The sequence below is a fragment of the Cydia splendana genome, chromosome 25 (assembly GCF_910591565.1).
Source record: "Cydia splendana chromosome 25, ilCydSple1.2, whole genome shotgun sequence".
Classification (NCBI taxonomy): Eukaryota; Metazoa; Arthropoda; class Insecta; order Lepidoptera; family Tortricidae; genus Cydia; species Cydia splendana.
Window position 1 is genome coordinate 6,723,229 of NC_085984.1, and position 18,844 is coordinate 6,742,072.

Genomic DNA, 18,844 nt, shown 5'->3' on the forward strand with positions numbered 1-18,844 from the left:
AAAATGTTATCCTTCTTGCTTCACTAAGAAAACAATTAAATATGTAACTAAATTATATTTTATCGCAAATATTTAAGTAACGATATTTTGACACTCAAGACTGTTAAGTATACTAGTATTTAGTAAGAGAGCAAGTCAGTACAGCGTTATCGCTGACCTAATTTCTTCATTACGAATTCAATGTCAGTATAAATGGGCCTTCAATTTACAGGGACATCATTCTATTCTAAGTTCTTTGTTTAAAGAATATTAGTATTCTTTGTAAAATGTGTCGCTTCGTAGTCCTTGCTATCTTCATCCAGGCCTGCCTGCTCCAGGTAAACACATATATTAATTTAAATTACCTTAAGAATTATTAATACAAATTTTGTTCGCATTATGTTTGGTCTATACATATTTATTTATTTATTTATTTATTCTGATTGTCATCGATTTAAATATAACGTTTCTTATTGTGGCTGTTAAATATACTAGAAAAATAATAAAAAAAAAATAAACTTCGCCCTAGCACTTGACTATTCACTGACATACATAATTATTTTTATTTGTTGCTTCCGTAGATGGTTCTGAGCCAGTCATGCGGTTGTAACCAGTACTCATACGGTTCGTCCGGACTGAGCTCACAGAGCTGCGGCTCGTACGGCGGCACCGGCACCGGACAGGTGGGCGTGTCCGGCAACATCGACGCGTGCGGTAATACCTGCGTGACCGGCTCCGTGCCCGTGCTCGGCTCCGTGGACTTCGGCGGCTGCGTGCCCGCCTGCGGCTCCGTTTCCATCTCCGGACAGTGCGGATGCGGATGTCAGTGATTTTTCTAACTTGACTCAAGAAATTTGTAATAAAAAAATATGTTTAATATTTTGTTTTATTGCCATAGTTTAGACAGAAATGCTTATAATTATTTTTCCCAATATGAAGAGGAAAGTGATTTGCAAAATGATGTTTAACAAGTCTTTGAAGTAAATTTATGACAGTGCTTAATATACAGGCTAACGGTGAGCGAAACACGAACGTGTACTAGAAACAAATCTACTGAAATTTCATCTTAATGAGTGCATCTGCATGTATATTCCATAATTTTTCCTTGACGCCACCCCGCTGGGTAATTGTAAAATTGGAGTACATACGTCCCTTTGGAAAGGGGAATGAGGATAAAAGAGGCAGGTTCGGAACAGACACATTTTCCACGTGATACACTGCCCGAAACAATCGAGGGAAATTTACCACTTAAGTATAGTTAACCCGTTACAAGGCTAAGGGATATATATTTCACACTTACGGCACTTCAAACATGTGTTCTATTTGCGTTCAGTAAGACTGACATTGGATTGTCAGTTTTGAACTGTCAGCCTCAACTGTGGGAGCGCCTTTCAGGCGGTCATAAAATTGGCGGTTTATCTGTGGCTCAACCTGCCAGGTTCGCATAATTCGCGCCTAAACTCAAGGTAAAATATCAGTGAAACATATGTTTAACTCGCTCTGACATATTTAATCGTGGAGTGAATGAAGCAAGACAGCTAGCAAGCGAACATTTGAATGTTCAACGGTTGAAAAAGTCGTTAACTTTCGTCAGTCAAAAACAGCCACTGTGACGAGTAGGATGTTACGTGTTTTTATAGTAAAATTGTGGATTTTTATGGTGAAACCGTTAAAAAGCTTAGGAAATGTAAGTAAACTTTTGTTAATACTATGTTTGGGTGTGTTTTTAGAATAATATAAGTGCTAAAGGTGTGACGAAATGACATGCCAAGTCATAGCCGAAATTTTCTTGCTCGGTTTCTTATTATTTGTATAAGTTTTACTATGTCTCAAAACAATCATAATATGTCGTAGTTCATATAGATTATATTAAATACAATGAAATTAGTTTAAAATCTGTTTAAAGTGAATAATAGCTATCAAACTAAATAACGGTCGGCACATAACCTCTCGGGCTGTCGCAACAGACTGGACGAGCACCTGCCAGGCTGTCGCCACAGACGGCGCTGTCATGTTACTAACGCACGTTTGCATAGCATGGACATTCCACTTACTAACTAATAATCTTATCGCCGAATATTCACAGTTTTTTTTTTATCGTGTTTTCTTTTTAAGATGAAAGTACTAGTTTGAGAGATTTTATTGTAGGTGAGATATTTATAATTTTTTAATACCTATGTAAGTATACAAGGTGGCCAAAAAAGAGGGTCATTTCTTTTAATGGCAGATTTGGTATAATAATCTGATTAAAAAAAAAAAATTGAATAATAATATTTTTTTTTCTATGGACAGTTGGCCCACTTAAAGATGATCCAGCCCCATACAAAAAAAAAACCGGGCAAGTGCGAGTCGGACTCGCGCACGAAGGGTTCCGTACCATAATGCAAAAAAAAAAAAAAAAAAAAAAAAAAAAAAAAAAAAAAAAAAAAAAAAAAAAAAAAACGGTCACCCATCCAAATACTGACCAAGTGACCACTCCCGACGTTGCTTAACTTTGGTCAAAAATCACGTTTGTTGTATGGGAGCCCCATTTAAATCTTTATTTTATTCTGTTTTTAGTATTTGTTGTTATAGCGGCAACAGAAATACATCATCTGTGAAAATTTCAACTGTCTAGCTATCACGGTTCGTGAGATACAGCCTGATGACAGACGGACGGACGGACGGACGGACAGCGAAGTCTTAGTAATAGGGTTCGGTTTTACCCTTTGGGTACGGAACCCTAAAAAACGGGTTGCACTCCGGGAGTGCCGACAGAAGTGAAAACTCAATGACTAGTCTAAAATGTCTGCAGCACTATGTATAATTGACCCATCCTCCTTTCTATTGAAAAACTTTAGTTCCGAAATTGCTGGCCAGTGAGGTTAAATTTGTAGCGTTAATTGTTTAAAATTCGAATAGAAATTGCAAAGTAACCTTGCAGATCTCGCATCTAAATATATTTGGTCATGATATATTGAGTTTTATTCACCAGTACTAGAGTTCACTTTTATTAGCGATTTCATCAAGATGTAGCTTTATTGAATTATATTTGAGTGATATAAAGTTAGAACGTAACTGTGAGGTCCTCGTATTTCAGCCCATACAAGATTAGAACATTGAGCTTTATTGCTTAATATAAAAGTCCAGTTTTAAATAATTGACCTGATTATGATACGTTATGACTAAAGTTCTTTGGGGAATAACATTGTCCGTGACACATGACGTCAGCGTTACGTTACGCGTTATGCGTTACGCTGAATCGAGTTTATAATTTTTTCCCCACCTCAAAAAGTGCTCAGCGCCGCTAATAAAGTTTTCACTTCAAAAATTTTTCCGCGAAATTATTTTTTTAAATATTATTTTCCAACCAGAGTACGATACCAAATATACCCTTAAAGGGAATGACCCTCTTTTTTGGCCATGCACCTTGTAAACAGGGTGTTTTTTAACATCTATGTCAATTGCTCGAGGTGGTTAGGTACGTCGTAACCACCTCGAGCAATTAATATGGGAATGATTTTGGTATGGGACCAACCAAGAAATCCGAAAAAAATTAAATTTTGGCCTTCCCATACAAAACGTTGACTTATCATTGGCCGAAATATATGAAGTAGCCAATTATCTTTTCTGATTTCAGAGTTGATCTCATAGTAAAGGTGTTCAGTATGGCCTACCTAAGCACCTCTAACAATATGGCTCTTAGGTGTTCAAAATTTCACCATAGTTCTGTAGCACAAGATTAGAATACTTATTAATCAAGTAATCATGCTGTAATAGTGCCCACCTACGACACAGACCTAGCCTAAAGTGTTGGGGTCACAGAAAAATTTAACTGTAATACTTAATGCATTTTGTAAATAAAATATTTTTTGTACGTAATTAATATGTTGGTTCGGGTTAAATATTGCAACTGAATTTTTTACTAGTTCTAGGCCCGATTTTTTTTGACGACAAACTGCTGTCGTAATGTTTTATTAATATATTTATAAGGTTTATGAAACAATTTTATACCTGCACAATACAGAGTATAATTTAATATCATAATGCACTTGATTTGTCACGCTTTTGCATGTGTAACATTTTTGCGTTTTTCTTATTTTTTAACATAGGCCATGCTCTGGAAAAACTGTAAGAGGTGATGGAAGAGGTGGTTGTGTGCACAAGAGGTGGTGTGCGCACAAGAGGTAGTGTGCGTACAAGAGGTAGTGTGCGTACAAGAGGTGGTGTGCGCACAAGAGGTAGTGTGCGCACAAGAGGCGGGGTACCTGCACGGGGGGGTATAGAAACAAGAGGTGGAGTGCGCGCGCGGGGGGTTGGTAGCGGTAGGAACGCAAGGCCCAACACCTTAGAAAAGTAAAAGTAATAAAGTTATGGTTGATTGTGTGTCAATAATCAATATGGTGTTTTTGTTGCATTTCATTTTATTATTTTATTTAGAATTTACTGCGGCCCTCTTAAGGACTGGCCAGAAGGGCTGGGATTGGAGATTCCTTTACGAAAAAAAACCGTGTAAGTATATCTATACTATAGTTTATATGTGACTTTATCTGGGAACAGGGACCTTATTGTCGATGGCGCTTACGTTGCGCGGCGTCGGTTTAGATTGCGTCATCGTTAACATTGGCGTAAACGCCACCTACAATTGGGTCCCTTTACCCAGACAACGTCACACATGATCATTTGTTTTGTTTGTAAAATGGAAGGCTTAATTATATTTTGGTATTTTAGACGTTTCTTCGACTTTGGTGTTCAACCGGGGATAGTAGAGGAGGTCGAGCCCAGTCAACCATCACCGTCGGCGTCTGTCGGTACCGGGATAGCAGAGGTGGCTGCGCCTAGTCAACCATCACCATCGTCACCTGTCGGTACCGGAATAATAGAGGTGGCCGGGCCTAGTCAGCCATCACCGTCGTCTCCTGTCGGTACCGGAATAATAGAGGAGGCCGGGCCTAGTCAGCCATCACCGTCGTCTCCTGTCGGTACCGGAATAATAGAGGAGGCCGGGCCTAGTCAGCCATCACCCGTCTCCTGTCGGTGTTTATGACTTGTAATTATCTTTTGCTATCTTTTGATAGACATTTTAAGTCATGGATTTTTATTAATTTTTATATTTTATTTCAGTGATACTCTGGATTACATGGATTGGGACATGCCATCTGAGACAGAAGCAAGGATTTCATCGCTGTAAATATTTTTACTTAAATAACCTTTTAACAATTCCCTATGATTCTCTGAAGTTTTGAAGGACACACTATTTTAACTGATGATTATTTTATAGGTTATCGGCAGCCGAAACACTGGCGGCATTTTCAGAAGGTCTGGAATCGACACCGCCAGATGCGTTTAGTATAAATACCATACCTCAGGAACCACACCCGCAAGGGGCACAAGTTTCAAAATCAACGACGCAATTACGAGCCATACGCCGAGGGACAAAAACGTAAGTTTCGTTTTTTTAATACAGTTGTTGGCTTTAACTTTATATTTTTTTTAATATATTCGTTTATTTCAGAACATCTGAAGCAACCGTTTCTGCCGCGATCCGCCGCCGCCCAATGCGGGATGATGAAATAGAAAACGTTCTCTTTTATGGTAAGTATTTCAATATAGTTATTAAACAATACACTGTTCTTACATAATTTTCCTTATAGTACAGTCTGCAGAATAAAATTAACGCTCTCTTCATACATAGGAGATCGTTAATTTTGGGCCCAATAAGAAATAATCGATAGTTCGAGGAGGGTGTTAGCGTCCTCTGCAGGTGACTGTAAATACATACTGCTGTATATTCACTTGGTTATTATTTGCACAGGCAGTGACGCAGACGACAGCGAAGACGATGAAGGCGAAGAACGGTTTCCTATAGTTTTGCCAAGAGTATCCCGGGTGTACTTATCTGACATCGACAGTGATGACGAAATAGAGTCATCAACAACCGTGGAGTACTCTTGGCCACCTCCAAATCCAGTCCCTGCTACTTCGGTTGTCGAACCTACGGAGCCAGCACCAACCCCAATTATAGAGCCCACAGAGCAGCCAACAACAGCCGCAGATTGTCCAGCTCCTTATCCAGAGAAATTAAGGTTTGTATGGAGACAGTTCCCACAGCCTCAAGTTTCACCAAACTTAAGAAGGGAAAGCTTCTCCCAGGCTAATAGACGCACTGCTCTTTATACCAACCCTTACGAAGCATTCGTTGCAATATGGGATCGTTCTATTATTGAGCATGTAGCCAACGAAACAAATAAATACGCTCAGCAGTTAGCAGCGGCAATGCTGCTGCAGGGAATCGCTCCCAATAGCAGAATAATAAGATGGGTAGACACAACAGTGGACGAGTTATATACTTATTTTGCTTTAAATTTGGCCATGGGTATCGTAGTGAAAAGCCGTCTAGACGAGTATTGGAACACCACCAAAGACATATTTTGTACTCCAGAATTCTCCACCAATATGTCTATCGACCGCTTTTTACTGCTGAGCAAGTGTTTGCACTTTAACGACAATGCCACATGTACCGCTGACAGACTTTCAAATGATGAAGCGAAATTGCATAAATTGTTGCCTATTGTGCAGCATCTCAATATTAAATTATCTTCATTGTACACTTTAGGCCAAAATATTGCATTAGACGAAAGTTTAACACAATGGAAGGGTTGGCTAAATATTAAAAACCACATACCTAACAAGGCAGCACAAGTAGGCATTAAAACTTATGAAATATGCGAATCCCAAACGGGCTACCTATGGCGATTTCAGGTAGAGGCAAAACAGAGCGTCACAAACCAGAATGAGCAGGATCCCATATCTGGAAAAATACCGACTCTTGTGCTTAAACTTCTCCGTGGTTTGGAGCACAAGGGTCACACAGTATGGATGGACAACTATTATAACTCCCCTGCTCTAGCGAGGGAGTTGAAGCTTTTGGGGTTTGACTGCGTTGGTACTCTACGCACAAATCGTCAATTCGTTCCCGTTGAGTTGACAAATTTGACAAATAGGGATATGAATGTCGGCCAGGTGTGCGGTTGCACATCCGGAGATGTTGACCTTATTGTATGGCGAGATAAGAAGCGTGTTGCTCTTATTTCGACATACCATGGCTTAACAACTCTGGAATGCGGTGGCATAGTCAAACCTGCTCTCATACACGATTATAATATCTGTATGGGAGGGGTTGATAAAAAAGACCAAATGCTAGCCATGTACCCCATAGAACGGACACGCACAAAAGTGTGGTATAAAAAATTTTTCAAACGGCTACTAAATGCTAGCACATTAAATGCGTTTATAATGCTTAAACAAAACGACCCGTCAATGACACACCGAAATTTTCGTAAATACTTGGTGATTCAGTTGCTTCAGCGTCACAAGCCAGTCTCGCCACGTCCACCGGCAATTTTAACCATACCCGGAAGGCATATGCCTAAATATTTTGAAAAAGTGTTACAACATGCTGGTTATCCTCGGCATCGACGAAGGAAATGTGTTGTGTGCCGCAAACCCACAATTTCATACTGCGAAGGGTGTGATGGCAAGGCTTTGTGCGTATCGTCATGCTTTTCACTGTATCATCCTTAGAGGTCACAGCTGAAATAATAAAGATTCTCATCCTAGTCTTTAGGTTAGCAGTCCTTTCTGTAATGTTTGTTTTTTTATTTTTGTACTTCACAGGTTAACTAGTTACTGTTTTGCTATATTAATATAATTATGTTTTATGGCAAATAAATTATTTTTATTTGATTTTTGATTTGATTAATGTGCACCTGTGGTTAGAAACCCTTAGTACGCGAGTTTGACTCACACTTGGATGGTATAATAGTAGTTTATGCAACTGATACATAATGATAGGCCTTAAAACACGAGTGTGATTTAATGCAACGAGCGAAGCGACTTGCATTATACACGAGTGTTTATGGCCTAATTATGTACAGTTGCATACATTACTTTTTCTACAAGTCAAAAGCAATACATAAGTAGTACACATACAACTCAATCTTACAAATATAGATGTTGGAGAACGCAAACAAACCCACGCGCGGCCGGACGTGCCCCGCCAGCCGTGGCGTTCGGGAGGGCGAGTGAGTGAATGATTTAGGGAAGTGTCGCGGTTTGTATGGGGACTAATACATTCTACGATACTTCTCTTTCCACATAGGCTATAATAACACAGCTCAGCGCAACTGTAATGAGTGAGAGCAAGGGCTGGACATTTAATTTGTAAGATTATAGTTTGTTCCATGAAGTCTTTATACTGAGATTGACGAGTAGAAAAAATTTAATAAAAATTAATTATGCAAGGCTTTTAATATGGGTACTAGGCGACAGTGATGATGATGATGATGATGATGATGATAATAATAATGATGGTGGTGGGGTTTGCTACTAAGATTTTTAGGTGTTACTCTTCACACATTCTGAAATATCCCTTTATTGCTCTTACGGTCAAGGTATGTCCATATTAATCAAACCATGTAGATGTGATTTGGTCTATATATGTCTTGTTTTCAGATCAAGTTTTTAGATGTTTTTTGTTTAATATGAACAAGTGCGATTATTTATTATTAAATATTGTTTCATTAATACCCTGAGAAACGGAATTTCTTTGGATTAAGGCTGCTGGTTGCTGTGATTTTTCAACATTTTGTGGGCTATCAATGGTGCATGAATAATTAAAAGCATTTTTTAAACATTTCTTACCATAAACTACTGCACCTGCATTACTATTACTTTGGCCACAGATAGTTTACAACTTAAATTTCTTATTTATGTATAAACTTATTACATAGGGTGTGGTAGGACTCCTCAATGCATGTAATTAGAAACTTATTTACGTGCGACATTTCTAGGGCAGACATAATTTCAATAAAGTTTTCAAATGGTATATATCATGTATTTAATTGATAAGCCTGACATTTTATGTTTTTTTGATGTGTATGATTACATTATGTACATAATTAGAGTAACAGATACGCCTAAAAACTGTTTATTTTTTTATTACAATAGAAAATGAAAGATACATTGCGGTACCTATAATTTGAATTCGACTGTACAGTTACTTTATGTTCGTTTAATGGTCGTAATTTTAAGTAGCAGTTAGATAATTAAATAAAGGGCAGAAAAAATACAAACTATAGACTGTATCATTGTAAAAAACGGAATAAATCGCAATTTTCCACTTGCACGTGGACCTAGAAACCCTGTCTGTGGAGCAGACCCCTTAGGCTGCCACAGATGAGGGGGAGCGGCCATATTCATCTCCCACAGCTGAGGGGTTAAGAAAAACGCATTTAACCGATTTGCAAGACCGAAGTGATCCCATAAGAGCACCGTGAACAAAGTTTTGTACGGTTTTGTACTCTAAAAATTACATTTGCTTTGAGACGAAATGTCGGAAAACTTGGAAAAACCCAGAAGTTGATGATTTTTAGCATGTGATTTTGGGCGTCTTTTTCGGGGTTTGTAATTGTTTTATATTTAAGAACTTTATCATAGGTATATCACAAATAGCGTAGGTACCTTTCTGATGGTACTAAGATTTTTCATATATGTATATCTTACTGAATATTATATATTTACATAAATATGATTTAGCCTATGCAACTTCTAGCACTGATTTTGCAGTAAAAATCGATGTAATTTTTTTTTCTATTTTTCCCAGAATCAGCAAACAATTACGTGACATATGTATTCATTTCGGGCAAAAAGAAAAATCATGCAAAGAAGGGTTAAACACCGAGTGCACCGAGTGCCCTGTGCACACCGTGACGTGTACGTGCGCGTTGTAATATACAGTTCCTTATGTGAGACGACACACCGCTTGCGTGACGTGTGCGTCCAATATTTTCGCACGTTCACGTGCACGTCTACACACACGCAGCCGGTGTGGCCTGGCCTTAACTCTTACCCGTTTCTTAGCAGCCAAAATGGCCGCCGCAAAACACGCCGCAAGAAGCAGAGTGAAGCTGTAACGTGTCGTCCGATATGTCATGATGATGTTTATATATTGAAATTTTTGCGGTGACCACTAAAACGCAAAAGCCTTTCAAGTAATAGTCATCATTGTTGAACATTATAATCTCTAAATTAGTAATATACCTAGGGTTTGAAATCCGGATCCGAAATGTATGCAATTATCCGGATCTGGATCCGGATCCGCGGATCTTCCCATACATTTCGGATCCGTCGTGCAAACCCTAAATATACCTAAATGCGAACCAGTAGTGCATGCTAAAAAAACTGAAACTGGGTGTTGGATCTCTCATGATAGAGGATTCCGTATATTCATACAGTAAGTAAAAAATTACACTAATGCAATACCTATAGTAACTTACAAAAAAACAACTTATGCACATTTACTTACAAAGATTTTTTTCGGAGAAAACTCAAAACTGCTTAACTGGTAATTTCTAAACTAAGGTAAATCCGATAAGACCGCCTGGGTGGATTTCATCGCAAAAAATTTCACCATACAAAAAAATATTTTTTTGTAATGTTTAATTTAACACGATTCTAGCTGGGTAAAGTAATAGGGGGCTGTATATTGAGGATATTTATGGAATTTATACAATCATTTGTGGCTTATATTTGAAGTTATCGCTTTCGGAAAATAAAAACGCAAGATGGTGATGACAATCATGGTATGGTAATGACTCTTTTATAGACGGTAATGACACTGCATGTACGGTAATGACGATTTGGGAACTAATTTATATATGTATTAAAAACGTATTAAAAAAACAAAAACTTTTTTTAATTGTAAGGCTTTAGAACTTTAATAAACATTACAAATAACATGTTTTTGAACATAAGACTAGCTACATAAATTATTTTTAGAAAATTATAAAAAATACAATTAATTCATATAAATAAATATATAATAAGTATTTTTATTGTATAATTTTAAATAATTTATTTTCCGAAATAGGCAGTTTATGTATTCATTTATTTTTTTGGGTTTTTTCAATGTTAAATCATATTAACAATATTGTACTCTTATTATCAGTTTAAACCCGCATCTTCTTTTATCTACTGCATAACTTGGTATTTATATCATATTATAAAATTGCTGGCTTACCAGTGAGCTTAATTTTTATGATATATTACTATTTTTGATAATTTGATTCATTGCATAAGTTTGTATTTTTGTTGTTTTATAAATTAACTTTAAAAATAGCTATAATGATTTAAATCCATATATATGTTGTTTAATAGCTAAACATTAATATATAATCAGTGTTTTATAAGTTGCAAGACCCCTACTTGTAATGCATGTCATAAATTACAAAATGTTAGGTATTGGGCCCGGTGACTACCCAATGGTATAATTATTAATTGCTGTAATTATATACATCAATTAATATAATATTATCAAAAAACATAAGGCCATCACGATAGTGAGCCAGTACCGTAGCCTATGGTCGCTTAAAACTTAATATATGTTGCTTGTTTAAATACTTTGTTTTAACACGACTAACATGCAATTACAGACTCTAAGTTGCACGATTTACATTATTAGATAATAAAAAATAAACATTTGTATGTTCTAGGTTCTAAGTGACCTAAATTTTGCCTACTTCAGTCAAAATGTTATTTAAAAACTAACCATCCTCTAGTGTGAAAGAAATAGTCATATCTTCTTCTACATTTATTCTACATTTATAAGGTAGACATTATATAGTGTTAGAAGACATAGAGAACGTTTTTCAAACATACAGCTTAATTTCATAATGAATTATAGCAAAATAACTAGAAAAGTTTCTGAGAATCGTCATCACCATACACATGAAATCATCACCGGTCGTCATTTTTTCCCGGTGATGATGGGTATGGTGTTGACGATTTGAGAGTTTCTTGTTTTTATTTCTAGAATACGAATAATAGTAGTTAATGTCTATGCTACACAATAAACTTCATGTAGTTTGCCATTCATTTTAATAATTATTTCTAATATATCATTTGTAACTTTTTTAAACCAAAGCATAACGATGATGATGCTCTGTTGTGACAAACTACGTTTTACAAATTTGTTCGTAATATTTCTCACGATTCAATGATGTGACTTTATAGTGAAATCATTTTTGGCATTCTATATTAAAGTGAAAAATAGGGCAAGGACCTTTAGCGGTATTTCGTTGTTCATACACGGAGATAAGCTCACATTGACATTACTATGACGGCGTTGACGAATAGTCGTGACAAAACTTTAAATATTTTTAAATGTACTTTCTCGGTGAAGGAATTATTGCATATTTTTTCATGTGCTAAACAACAACATGGAAAAGATATAAGTAAAAGAAAAATCGCAATCGTACGATAGGTATGCTATAATTTTCACTGCAAACAAAAAGGTTCAGATTTTTCCGGTAGACGGTGATGACATTAGACACATAAAACATTTTATATAAAAAAAACTATTAAGTTATTGGAGATGGTAATTGAAGGAACATGAAGATAATAGTTCTTAAAAATATATAAAAAAGTTGCAACTCGCACAACCTACTAGTTTTTTTATAAAGACCGAACCATAAGTTTTCGCAGGATTTTGAAATCCACCCGCCTGTTGTTACCCTTACCTAATTAATTAGGCGGGCCGTATGCTTGTTTGCCATGAAGTAGTATTAAAAATATCTAATGCTAAGAAACGGACAGTCAAATATGACAAATAAAAAGGCGGCGTTTTTGCCATTTCGGCCACGGAACTCTAATCGTGTGCATCCATTACCGATATAATGTATACACGGAATAAATTACTAATCATAATATTTATTCTACCCAGTGTTGCGTGACTAAGTTCGCAAAATGCACAAAATAATTGTCTGGCCACCCGTAATTAATATAATTAGCAAACTTATATAAGAATACATATAGTATATTAAGGAACGAATATCCGTGATACCTAAACACTTGATGTTTAAATAAATGTTCTTACTGCGATTCGAACGAGAGCTCCGGCTTCAAAGGCAGGGTCATTACTTAGTTCATTACCGACTAGGCTAGGAAATCATTTATTACATTTTTGTAAAATTATCTCGAGGATACAAAATCCTAACATCTAAATTTACATGCGAATGTGTGGATTAAAAATACAATTATTTAATTACACAAACGGGTCTACGCGATAAAATTTCATTGTTTTTACCTTAAATTCCGACGTTTCGGCTGTGTGTGCAAAAAACATGTATACAAAACGCGAGATTTTAAAGTGTTATAAGAATACGATTTATAGGTAAGCAATGAGAAATGCATTTAATATTTTCATGTTTATACTGTAAGTACGACAATATGTAATCGGACTTAGCGTCTGCCACATCCGCATCCGCTGGAGCCGCCGATCTGCTGGGTGATGGCGACGCTGTCCCCGCAGCCGTAGCACACCGGCGCCGAGCCGCTGGTGTCGAACTGGCCCTCGAACGCCACCGCGCTCAGGTACGGCAGCGCGCCGGACAGGTCCAGGTTGCCGGACAGGCCCAGCTCCGTGGCCACGGCGATGCCGGACGGAGTAATGGGGCCGATAGACTGAATGTTCAGGGCGCCGCCGCTGCTGGGGATGCTGATCGATTGGCAGCTGCAGCCGCAGTTCTGTCCGGCGATACTCTAAAACCAACATGAGCAATTATGTACAACATTTAGAATTATACACCGCATTCTGATCATAATGTAAGCGAATTAGACTTTTAGGAAAACTAGTTGTTTTTACTTCTTTACACTTACTTTCCTGGGTGACCTTGACAAAAGCTTAATTGACCTGGCTATTCAGAAAAGCATTTTGATTATTTCGCCTTAATCAAGTACGTCAGATCTTAATTACGTAAACAAATTTTTGCCATCATATTTTTATAATCTCAAACGGCTAGAAGTTATACCTCTACAAAGAAAGCTTCTTTCGTTAGAATCCTCGAGAGTGTCGAAACGTATACATACCTGTATCAAGAAGGCAAAAGCGCAGATGACGGTAACTTTGAAGACCATTTTTGCTAGTCCTAAGTCTGTTCACAAACTATGAATGAATAATTAGGTTAAAGACTCCCTATTTTATACTAAAATGTTATCCTTCTTGCCTCACTAAGAAAACAATTAAATATATAACTAAATTATATTTTATCGCAAATATTTGAGTAACGATATTTTGACATTCAAGACTGTTAAGTATACTAGTATTTAGTAAGAGAGCAAGTCAGTACAGCGTTATCGCTGACCTAATTTCTTCATTACGAATTCAATGTCAGTATAAATGGGCCTTCAATTTACAGGGACATCATTCTAAGTTCTTTGTTTAAAGAATATTAGTATTCTTTATAAAATGTCTCGCTTCGTAGTCCTTGCTATCTTCATCCAGGCCTGCCTGCTCCAGGTAAACACATCTATTAATTTAAATTACCTTAAGAATTATTAATACAAAGTTTGTTTGCATTATGTTTGGTCTATACATATTTATTTATTTATTTATTCTGATTGCCATCGATTTAAATATAAAGTTTCTTATTGTGGCTGTTAAATATACTAGAAAATAAATCAATAAAAAATAAACTTCGCCCTCGCACTTGACTATTCACTGACATACATAATTATTTTTATTTGTTGCTTCCGTAGATGGTTCTGAGCCAGTCATGCGGTTGTAACCAGTACTCATACGGTTCGTCCGGACTGAGCTCACAGAGCTGCGGCTCGTACGGCGGCACCGGCACCGGACAGGTGGGCGTGTCCGGCGACATCGACGCGTGCGGCAACACCTGCGTGACCGGCTCCGTGCCCGTGCTCGGCTCCGTGGACTTCGGTGGCTGCGTGCCCGCCTGCGGCTCCGTGTCCATCTCCGGACAGTGCGGATGCGGATGTCAGTGATTTTTCTAACTTGACTCAAGAAATTTGTAATAAAAAAACTATGTTTAATAATATGTTTTATTGCCATAGTTTAGACAGAAATGCTTATAATATTTTTTCTTAATATGAAGAGGATAGTGATTTGCAAAATGGTGTTTAACAAGTCTTTGAAGTAAATTTATGACAGTGCATAATATAAAGGCTAACGGTGAGCGAAACACGCACGTGCACTAGAAACAAATCTACTGAAATTTCATCTTAATGAGTGCATCTGCATGTATATTCCATAATTTTTCCTTGACTCCACCCCGCTGGGTAATTGTAAAATTGGAGTACATACGACCCTTTGGAAAGGGGAATGAGGATAAAAGAGGCAGGTTCGGAACAGACACATTTTCCACGTGATACACTGCCTGAAACAATCGAGGGAAATTTATCACTTAAGTATAGTTAACCCATTACAAGGCTAAGGGATATATATTTCCCACAATCGGCACTTCAAACATGTGTTCTATTTGCGTTCAGTAAGACTGACATTGGATTGTCATTTTTGAACTGTCAGCCTGGTAAAGGGTTAATAAATTTATCACGCAAATACATGTACTGTAAAATGTGCTTACTTTGCTCTCCACTGGGTATTTGTGCTAATAATGATTTGTAATAATATTAAGCACTCACCTTTGGAAACGGACATTTTCTAATAGCTGCGTCAAGTTTTTCTTTAACAAAGACGCCAAGAGCATCGGTGAATACAAAATCGCAAAGATTATAATGACCCTCCACAAAACTACGGCGATACTCGTTGCTTAGGAACTCATAGAGGTACCAATTTACCTGTAAAACACGAATATAGTCCGTGAACTCCGAGCCATCACAAGGTGAATTGCAAAAAAAAATTTTGTTAAGGACTTGTAATTTTTTATGATATGGGAGGCAAACTAGCAGTAAAATCGCCTGATGCTAATTGATTACCATGTTAATACACCCGCCACACCAGATGGATTGTAAGTGCGATGCCGGTCTATGAGATGCGAGTACCCTCTTTTCTTGAAGGTTTGAAGGTCGTTTCGGTCCGGTTCTTTCTGATCATGATTCATTTAATTATGTTGTATGTTTAAGGACAGGGAAGTTTTCTATCCGTTAAACAGCATTCAGTAACTGTTCTAAACTGGTTATCAATGGGCAATTTTCGATGATTTCTCCCAATAGTTTTTTTTTCTGTCCATACTTACATGGGGCTAAATCCGTAGCTCTTATGGTCCTCTAAGGTAAGGATAATACGTTAAAACCATACCTTTATCCTATTTGATAATGATAAGAGAAAAAGTTGATATACTTACTGTATTTCGTTAAAACCATACATTTATCCTATCTGATAAGATAAAAAGTTGCGATAGATACTTACTGTGACATTATTTCCTAGAGGCTCTAAGACCTCAAAGTGCGCATTGAGATAGTGTGTCGGGTCTCGGCGGTTGTATCGTTGCGCGCTCACTTTCATGTCCGCTATATACTTGGGGTTAAAATAAGTCAATTCGATATGTTCAAAATCCATAGAGTAAACCTGAAACATAATTTTTACGACTTACGAACCGAAAGTAAGCTTAACTCCCGGTTCTTTTTAATAACAAAACTGAAAAACCATCGTGTCATGTGCGAGAATAGTCGCTTGATAAACGCTTAAAGTTTCGCACAAAAACATGTAAAAGCCAAGTATTCGCGGCCTGTTTCACACCTCTTAGGTATTTCGTTCGTCCGTATATTTGCCTCTACGTCGCTAATTTGCAAGATCAATAGAGATCCAGATAAAGACTGTGCACAGGACGTGCACGTGCGCGTTGTAATATACAGTTCCTTATGAGACACGAGACACCGCTTGCGTGGCCTGGCCTTAACTCTTACCCGTTTCTTAGCAGCCAAAATGGCCGCCACAAAGCACGCCGCAAGAAGCAGAGTGAAGCCGTAAGTCGTCCGATATGTCATGATGTTGTTTATATTTTGAAATTTTTGCGGTGACCACTAAAACGCAAAGCCTTTCAAGTAATAGTCATCATTGTTGAACATTACAATCTCTAAATTAGTAATATAAATGCGAACCAGTAGTGCATGCTAACAAAAAACTTAAACTGGACAATGCATGTTGGATCACTCATGATCGAGGATTCCGTATATTCATACAGTAGGTAAAAAATGACACCAAGGTGTAGTTACTTACAAAAAAGAACCTACTTATGCACATTTACTAACAAAGATTTTTTTCGGAGAAAACTCTAAACTGCTCAACTGACAATTTCTAAAATAAGGTAAATCCGATAAGACCGCCCGTTGTTACCTCTATCAAATATATCAGGCGGGCCGTATTCTTGTTTGCCACCGAAGTAGTATAAAAAAAATCTAATGCTAAGAAACGGACAGACAAATATGACAAATAAAAAGGCGGCGGTTTTGCCATTTCAATTCTAAGCGTATGCATCCATTACTTATAATGACAAACGTAATAAATGCATAATCATAATATTTATTCTACCCAGTGTTGTGTGACTAAATTCGCAAAATACACAAAATTGTCTGGTCACCCGTAATTAATATAATTAGCAAACTTGTGGGATACAATGATCAAAAACATAAATGTTAAATGAGAGCCAAGTTCAATATTCAGAATATTTCGTCGTTGTTGACTTCGCCGGAAAAAGAATTGAGATCTATATGGGTGCCAAGTTCTAGTTTGCTTGGGGTGTAATTAAAGTTCAGGATTTCACATGTCTAGTTTTTACGTACACGCTATATTATTTCTCCTATGTTACTTTTCTAAAATTTAGTTTTTGGTATAAAAACTCTATTGTAATATAACTTCGAGAAAACAAAACCCTACCATCTAAATTTACATGCGAAAGTGTGGATTAAGAATACAGTTATTTAATTATACAAACGGGTCTACCGCGATATTTACGTTAAATTCCGACGTTTCAGCTGGTGTAACTCAGCTGAAATGTCCTGGTAGACCCGTTTGTGTATTTAAATATGTGTACAAAACGCGAGAGTTTAAAATAAGAATACGATTTATAAGCAATAAGAAATGCATTTAATATTTGTATGTTTATACTGTATTTTTATACAATATGTAATAACACTTAGCGTCTGCCGCATCCGCATCCGCTGGAGCCACCGATTTGCTGGGTGATGGCGACGCAGTCCCCGCAGCCGTAGCACACCGGCGCCGAGCCGCTGGTGTCGAACTGGCCCTCGAACGCCACCGCGCTCAGGTACGGCAGCGCGCCGGACAGGTCCAGGTCGCCGGACAGGCCCAGCTCCGTGGCGACGGCGATGCCAGACGGCACGATGGGCCCGATAGCCTGAATGTTCAGGGCGCCGCCGCTGCTAGGGATGCTGATGGATTGGCATTGACAACCACAGCTTCTCTGAGCAGAAATGCTCTAAAAACAACAGAAATTATACTTAGTAGTGATATATATTTACTTGTGAAAGAGCTCAAGAAGCTTTGCAGAAAAAAAATTTATAAGTTTTTGAATTTATCCCCTTTAGTCCCTAATAGTACCTACCTGTAGAATTATAGTAGTACTGTACTATATTACCAGTATATTATTAATAAAAACAACTGTCTGTATAAGTCTCAGGAAAGGACATAGGATACTTTTTGTCATGGAAATTATAATTTTAAGCAGACGAAATCCGGGACTAGGACTAGCTAATGCTAGTTGTTAATATTTTTGAGAAACTACTCATGCTGAATCTTTTAGTAATATTAAAAGATTGTTGAAATATAGTATTGGTCTTAAGAAGTCTAAGATTTAATACCAAAAAAATATATAAATAATCTTTGTGGCAATTATTTTCGCTATTCCTTCCAAAATCGGATAGTAAAAGTCTAGAAACAAAAAGAACATACCTGGACCAAAAAGGCAAAAGCACAGATGACAACAGTCTTGAATGCCATTTTCTAAGTTTCTTGTTTCTTTCACAAAGGAAGAATGATTATTTAGGTTAATATCCTCGTATTATATAGTGTGCTATTTTTTATTGCTTAAAAACTATTAAGTGTGTT

The 18,844-nt window shown here is 37.3% G+C and overlaps 5 protein-coding genes across 5 annotated transcripts; 3 read left to right on the top strand and 2 right to left on the bottom strand.

The window, feature by feature from the left end:
• Nucleotides 1-239: 239 nt before the first annotated feature.
• Nucleotides 240-839, top strand: LOC134802945 (chorion class CA protein ERA.1-like). The gene is made up of 2 exons (XM_063775675.1): nucleotides 240-317; nucleotides 561-839. The coding sequence occupies exons 1-2, from the start codon at nucleotides 267-269 to the stop codon at nucleotides 807-809; spliced, it is 300 nt and encodes a 99-aa protein (XP_063631745.1). The 5' UTR covers nucleotides 240-266; the 3' UTR covers nucleotides 810-839.
• A 4,640-nt stretch (nucleotides 840-5,479) lies between these two features.
• Nucleotides 5,480-7,612, top strand: LOC134802973 (piggyBac transposable element-derived protein 4). The gene is made up of 2 exons (XM_063775710.1): nucleotides 5,480-5,553; nucleotides 5,774-7,612. Exons 1-2 carry the CDS (start codon nucleotides 5,517-5,519, stop codon nucleotides 7,540-7,542), a joined length of 1,806 nt encoding a protein of 601 aa, XP_063631780.1. The 5' UTR covers nucleotides 5,480-5,516; the 3' UTR covers nucleotides 7,543-7,612.
• Nucleotides 7,613-13,257: 5,645 nt separating this feature from the next.
• Nucleotides 13,258-13,932, bottom strand: LOC134802657 (chorion class CB protein M5H4-like). Its single transcript, XM_063775292.1, has 2 exons — nucleotides 13,885-13,932; nucleotides 13,258-13,557 (listed from the first exon to the last, which is right to left on the bottom strand). The coding sequence occupies exons 1-2, from the start codon at nucleotides 13,930-13,932 to the stop codon at nucleotides 13,258-13,260; spliced, it is 348 nt and encodes a 115-aa protein (XP_063631362.1).
• Nucleotides 13,933-14,207: 275 nt separating this feature from the next.
• On the top strand, nucleotides 14,208-14,828 carry LOC134802900 (chorion class CA protein ERA.1-like). Its single transcript, XM_063775619.1, has 2 exons — nucleotides 14,208-14,314; nucleotides 14,554-14,828. The coding sequence occupies exons 1-2, from the start codon at nucleotides 14,264-14,266 to the stop codon at nucleotides 14,800-14,802; spliced, it is 300 nt and encodes a 99-aa protein (XP_063631689.1). The 5' UTR covers nucleotides 14,208-14,263; the 3' UTR covers nucleotides 14,803-14,828.
• Nucleotides 14,829-17,826: 2,998 nt separating this feature from the next.
• On the bottom strand, nucleotides 17,827-18,787 carry LOC134802835 (chorion class CB protein M5H4-like). Its single transcript, XM_063775566.1, has 2 exons — nucleotides 18,689-18,787; nucleotides 17,827-18,215 (listed from the first exon to the last, which is right to left on the bottom strand). Exons 1-2 carry the CDS (start codon nucleotides 18,734-18,736, stop codon nucleotides 17,913-17,915), a joined length of 351 nt encoding a protein of 116 aa, XP_063631636.1. The 5' UTR covers nucleotides 18,737-18,787; the 3' UTR covers nucleotides 17,827-17,912.
• Nucleotides 18,788-18,844: the final 57 nt, after the last annotated feature.

What these genes read in the sequence shown, in the direction of transcription:
- LOC134802945 (XM_063775675.1), top strand. Translation starts at nt 267, where the DNA reads ATGTGTCGCTTCGTAGTCCTTGCTATCTTCATCCAGGCCTGCCTGCTC. An exon ending in TCCAGGCCTGCCTGCTCCAG is followed by an intron (nt 318 to 560) that starts GTAAACACATAT and finishes TTGCTTCCGTAG; the next exon opens with ATGGTTCTGAGCCAGTCATG.
- LOC134802973 (XM_063775710.1), top strand. Translation starts at nt 5,517, where the DNA reads ATGCGGGATGATGAAATAGAAAACGTTCTCTTTTATG. An exon ending in AGAAAACGTTCTCTTTTATG is followed by an intron (nt 5,554 to 5,773) that starts GTAAGTATTTCA and finishes TTATTTGCACAG; the next exon opens with GCAGTGACGCAGACGACAGC.
- LOC134802657 (XM_063775292.1), bottom strand. Translation starts at nt 13,932, where the DNA reads ATGGTCTTCAAAGTTACCGTCATCTGCGCTTTTGCCTTCTTGATACAG. An exon ending in CTTTTGCCTTCTTGATACAG is followed by an intron (nt 13,558 to 13,884) that starts GTATGTATACGT and finishes TGTTGGTTTTAG; the next exon opens with AGTATCGCCGGACAGAACTG.
- LOC134802900 (XM_063775619.1), top strand. Translation starts at nt 14,264, where the DNA reads ATGTCTCGCTTCGTAGTCCTTGCTATCTTCATCCAGGCCTGCCTGCTC. An exon ending in TCCAGGCCTGCCTGCTCCAG is followed by an intron (nt 14,315 to 14,553) that starts GTAAACACATCT and finishes TTGCTTCCGTAG; the next exon opens with ATGGTTCTGAGCCAGTCATG.
- LOC134802835 (XM_063775566.1), bottom strand. Translation starts at nt 18,736, where the DNA reads ATGGCATTCAAGACTGTTGTCATCTGTGCTTTTGCCTTTTTGGTCCAG. An exon ending in CTTTTGCCTTTTTGGTCCAG is followed by an intron (nt 18,216 to 18,688) that starts GTATGTTCTTTT and finishes TGTTGTTTTTAG; the next exon opens with AGCATTTCTGCTCAGAGAAG.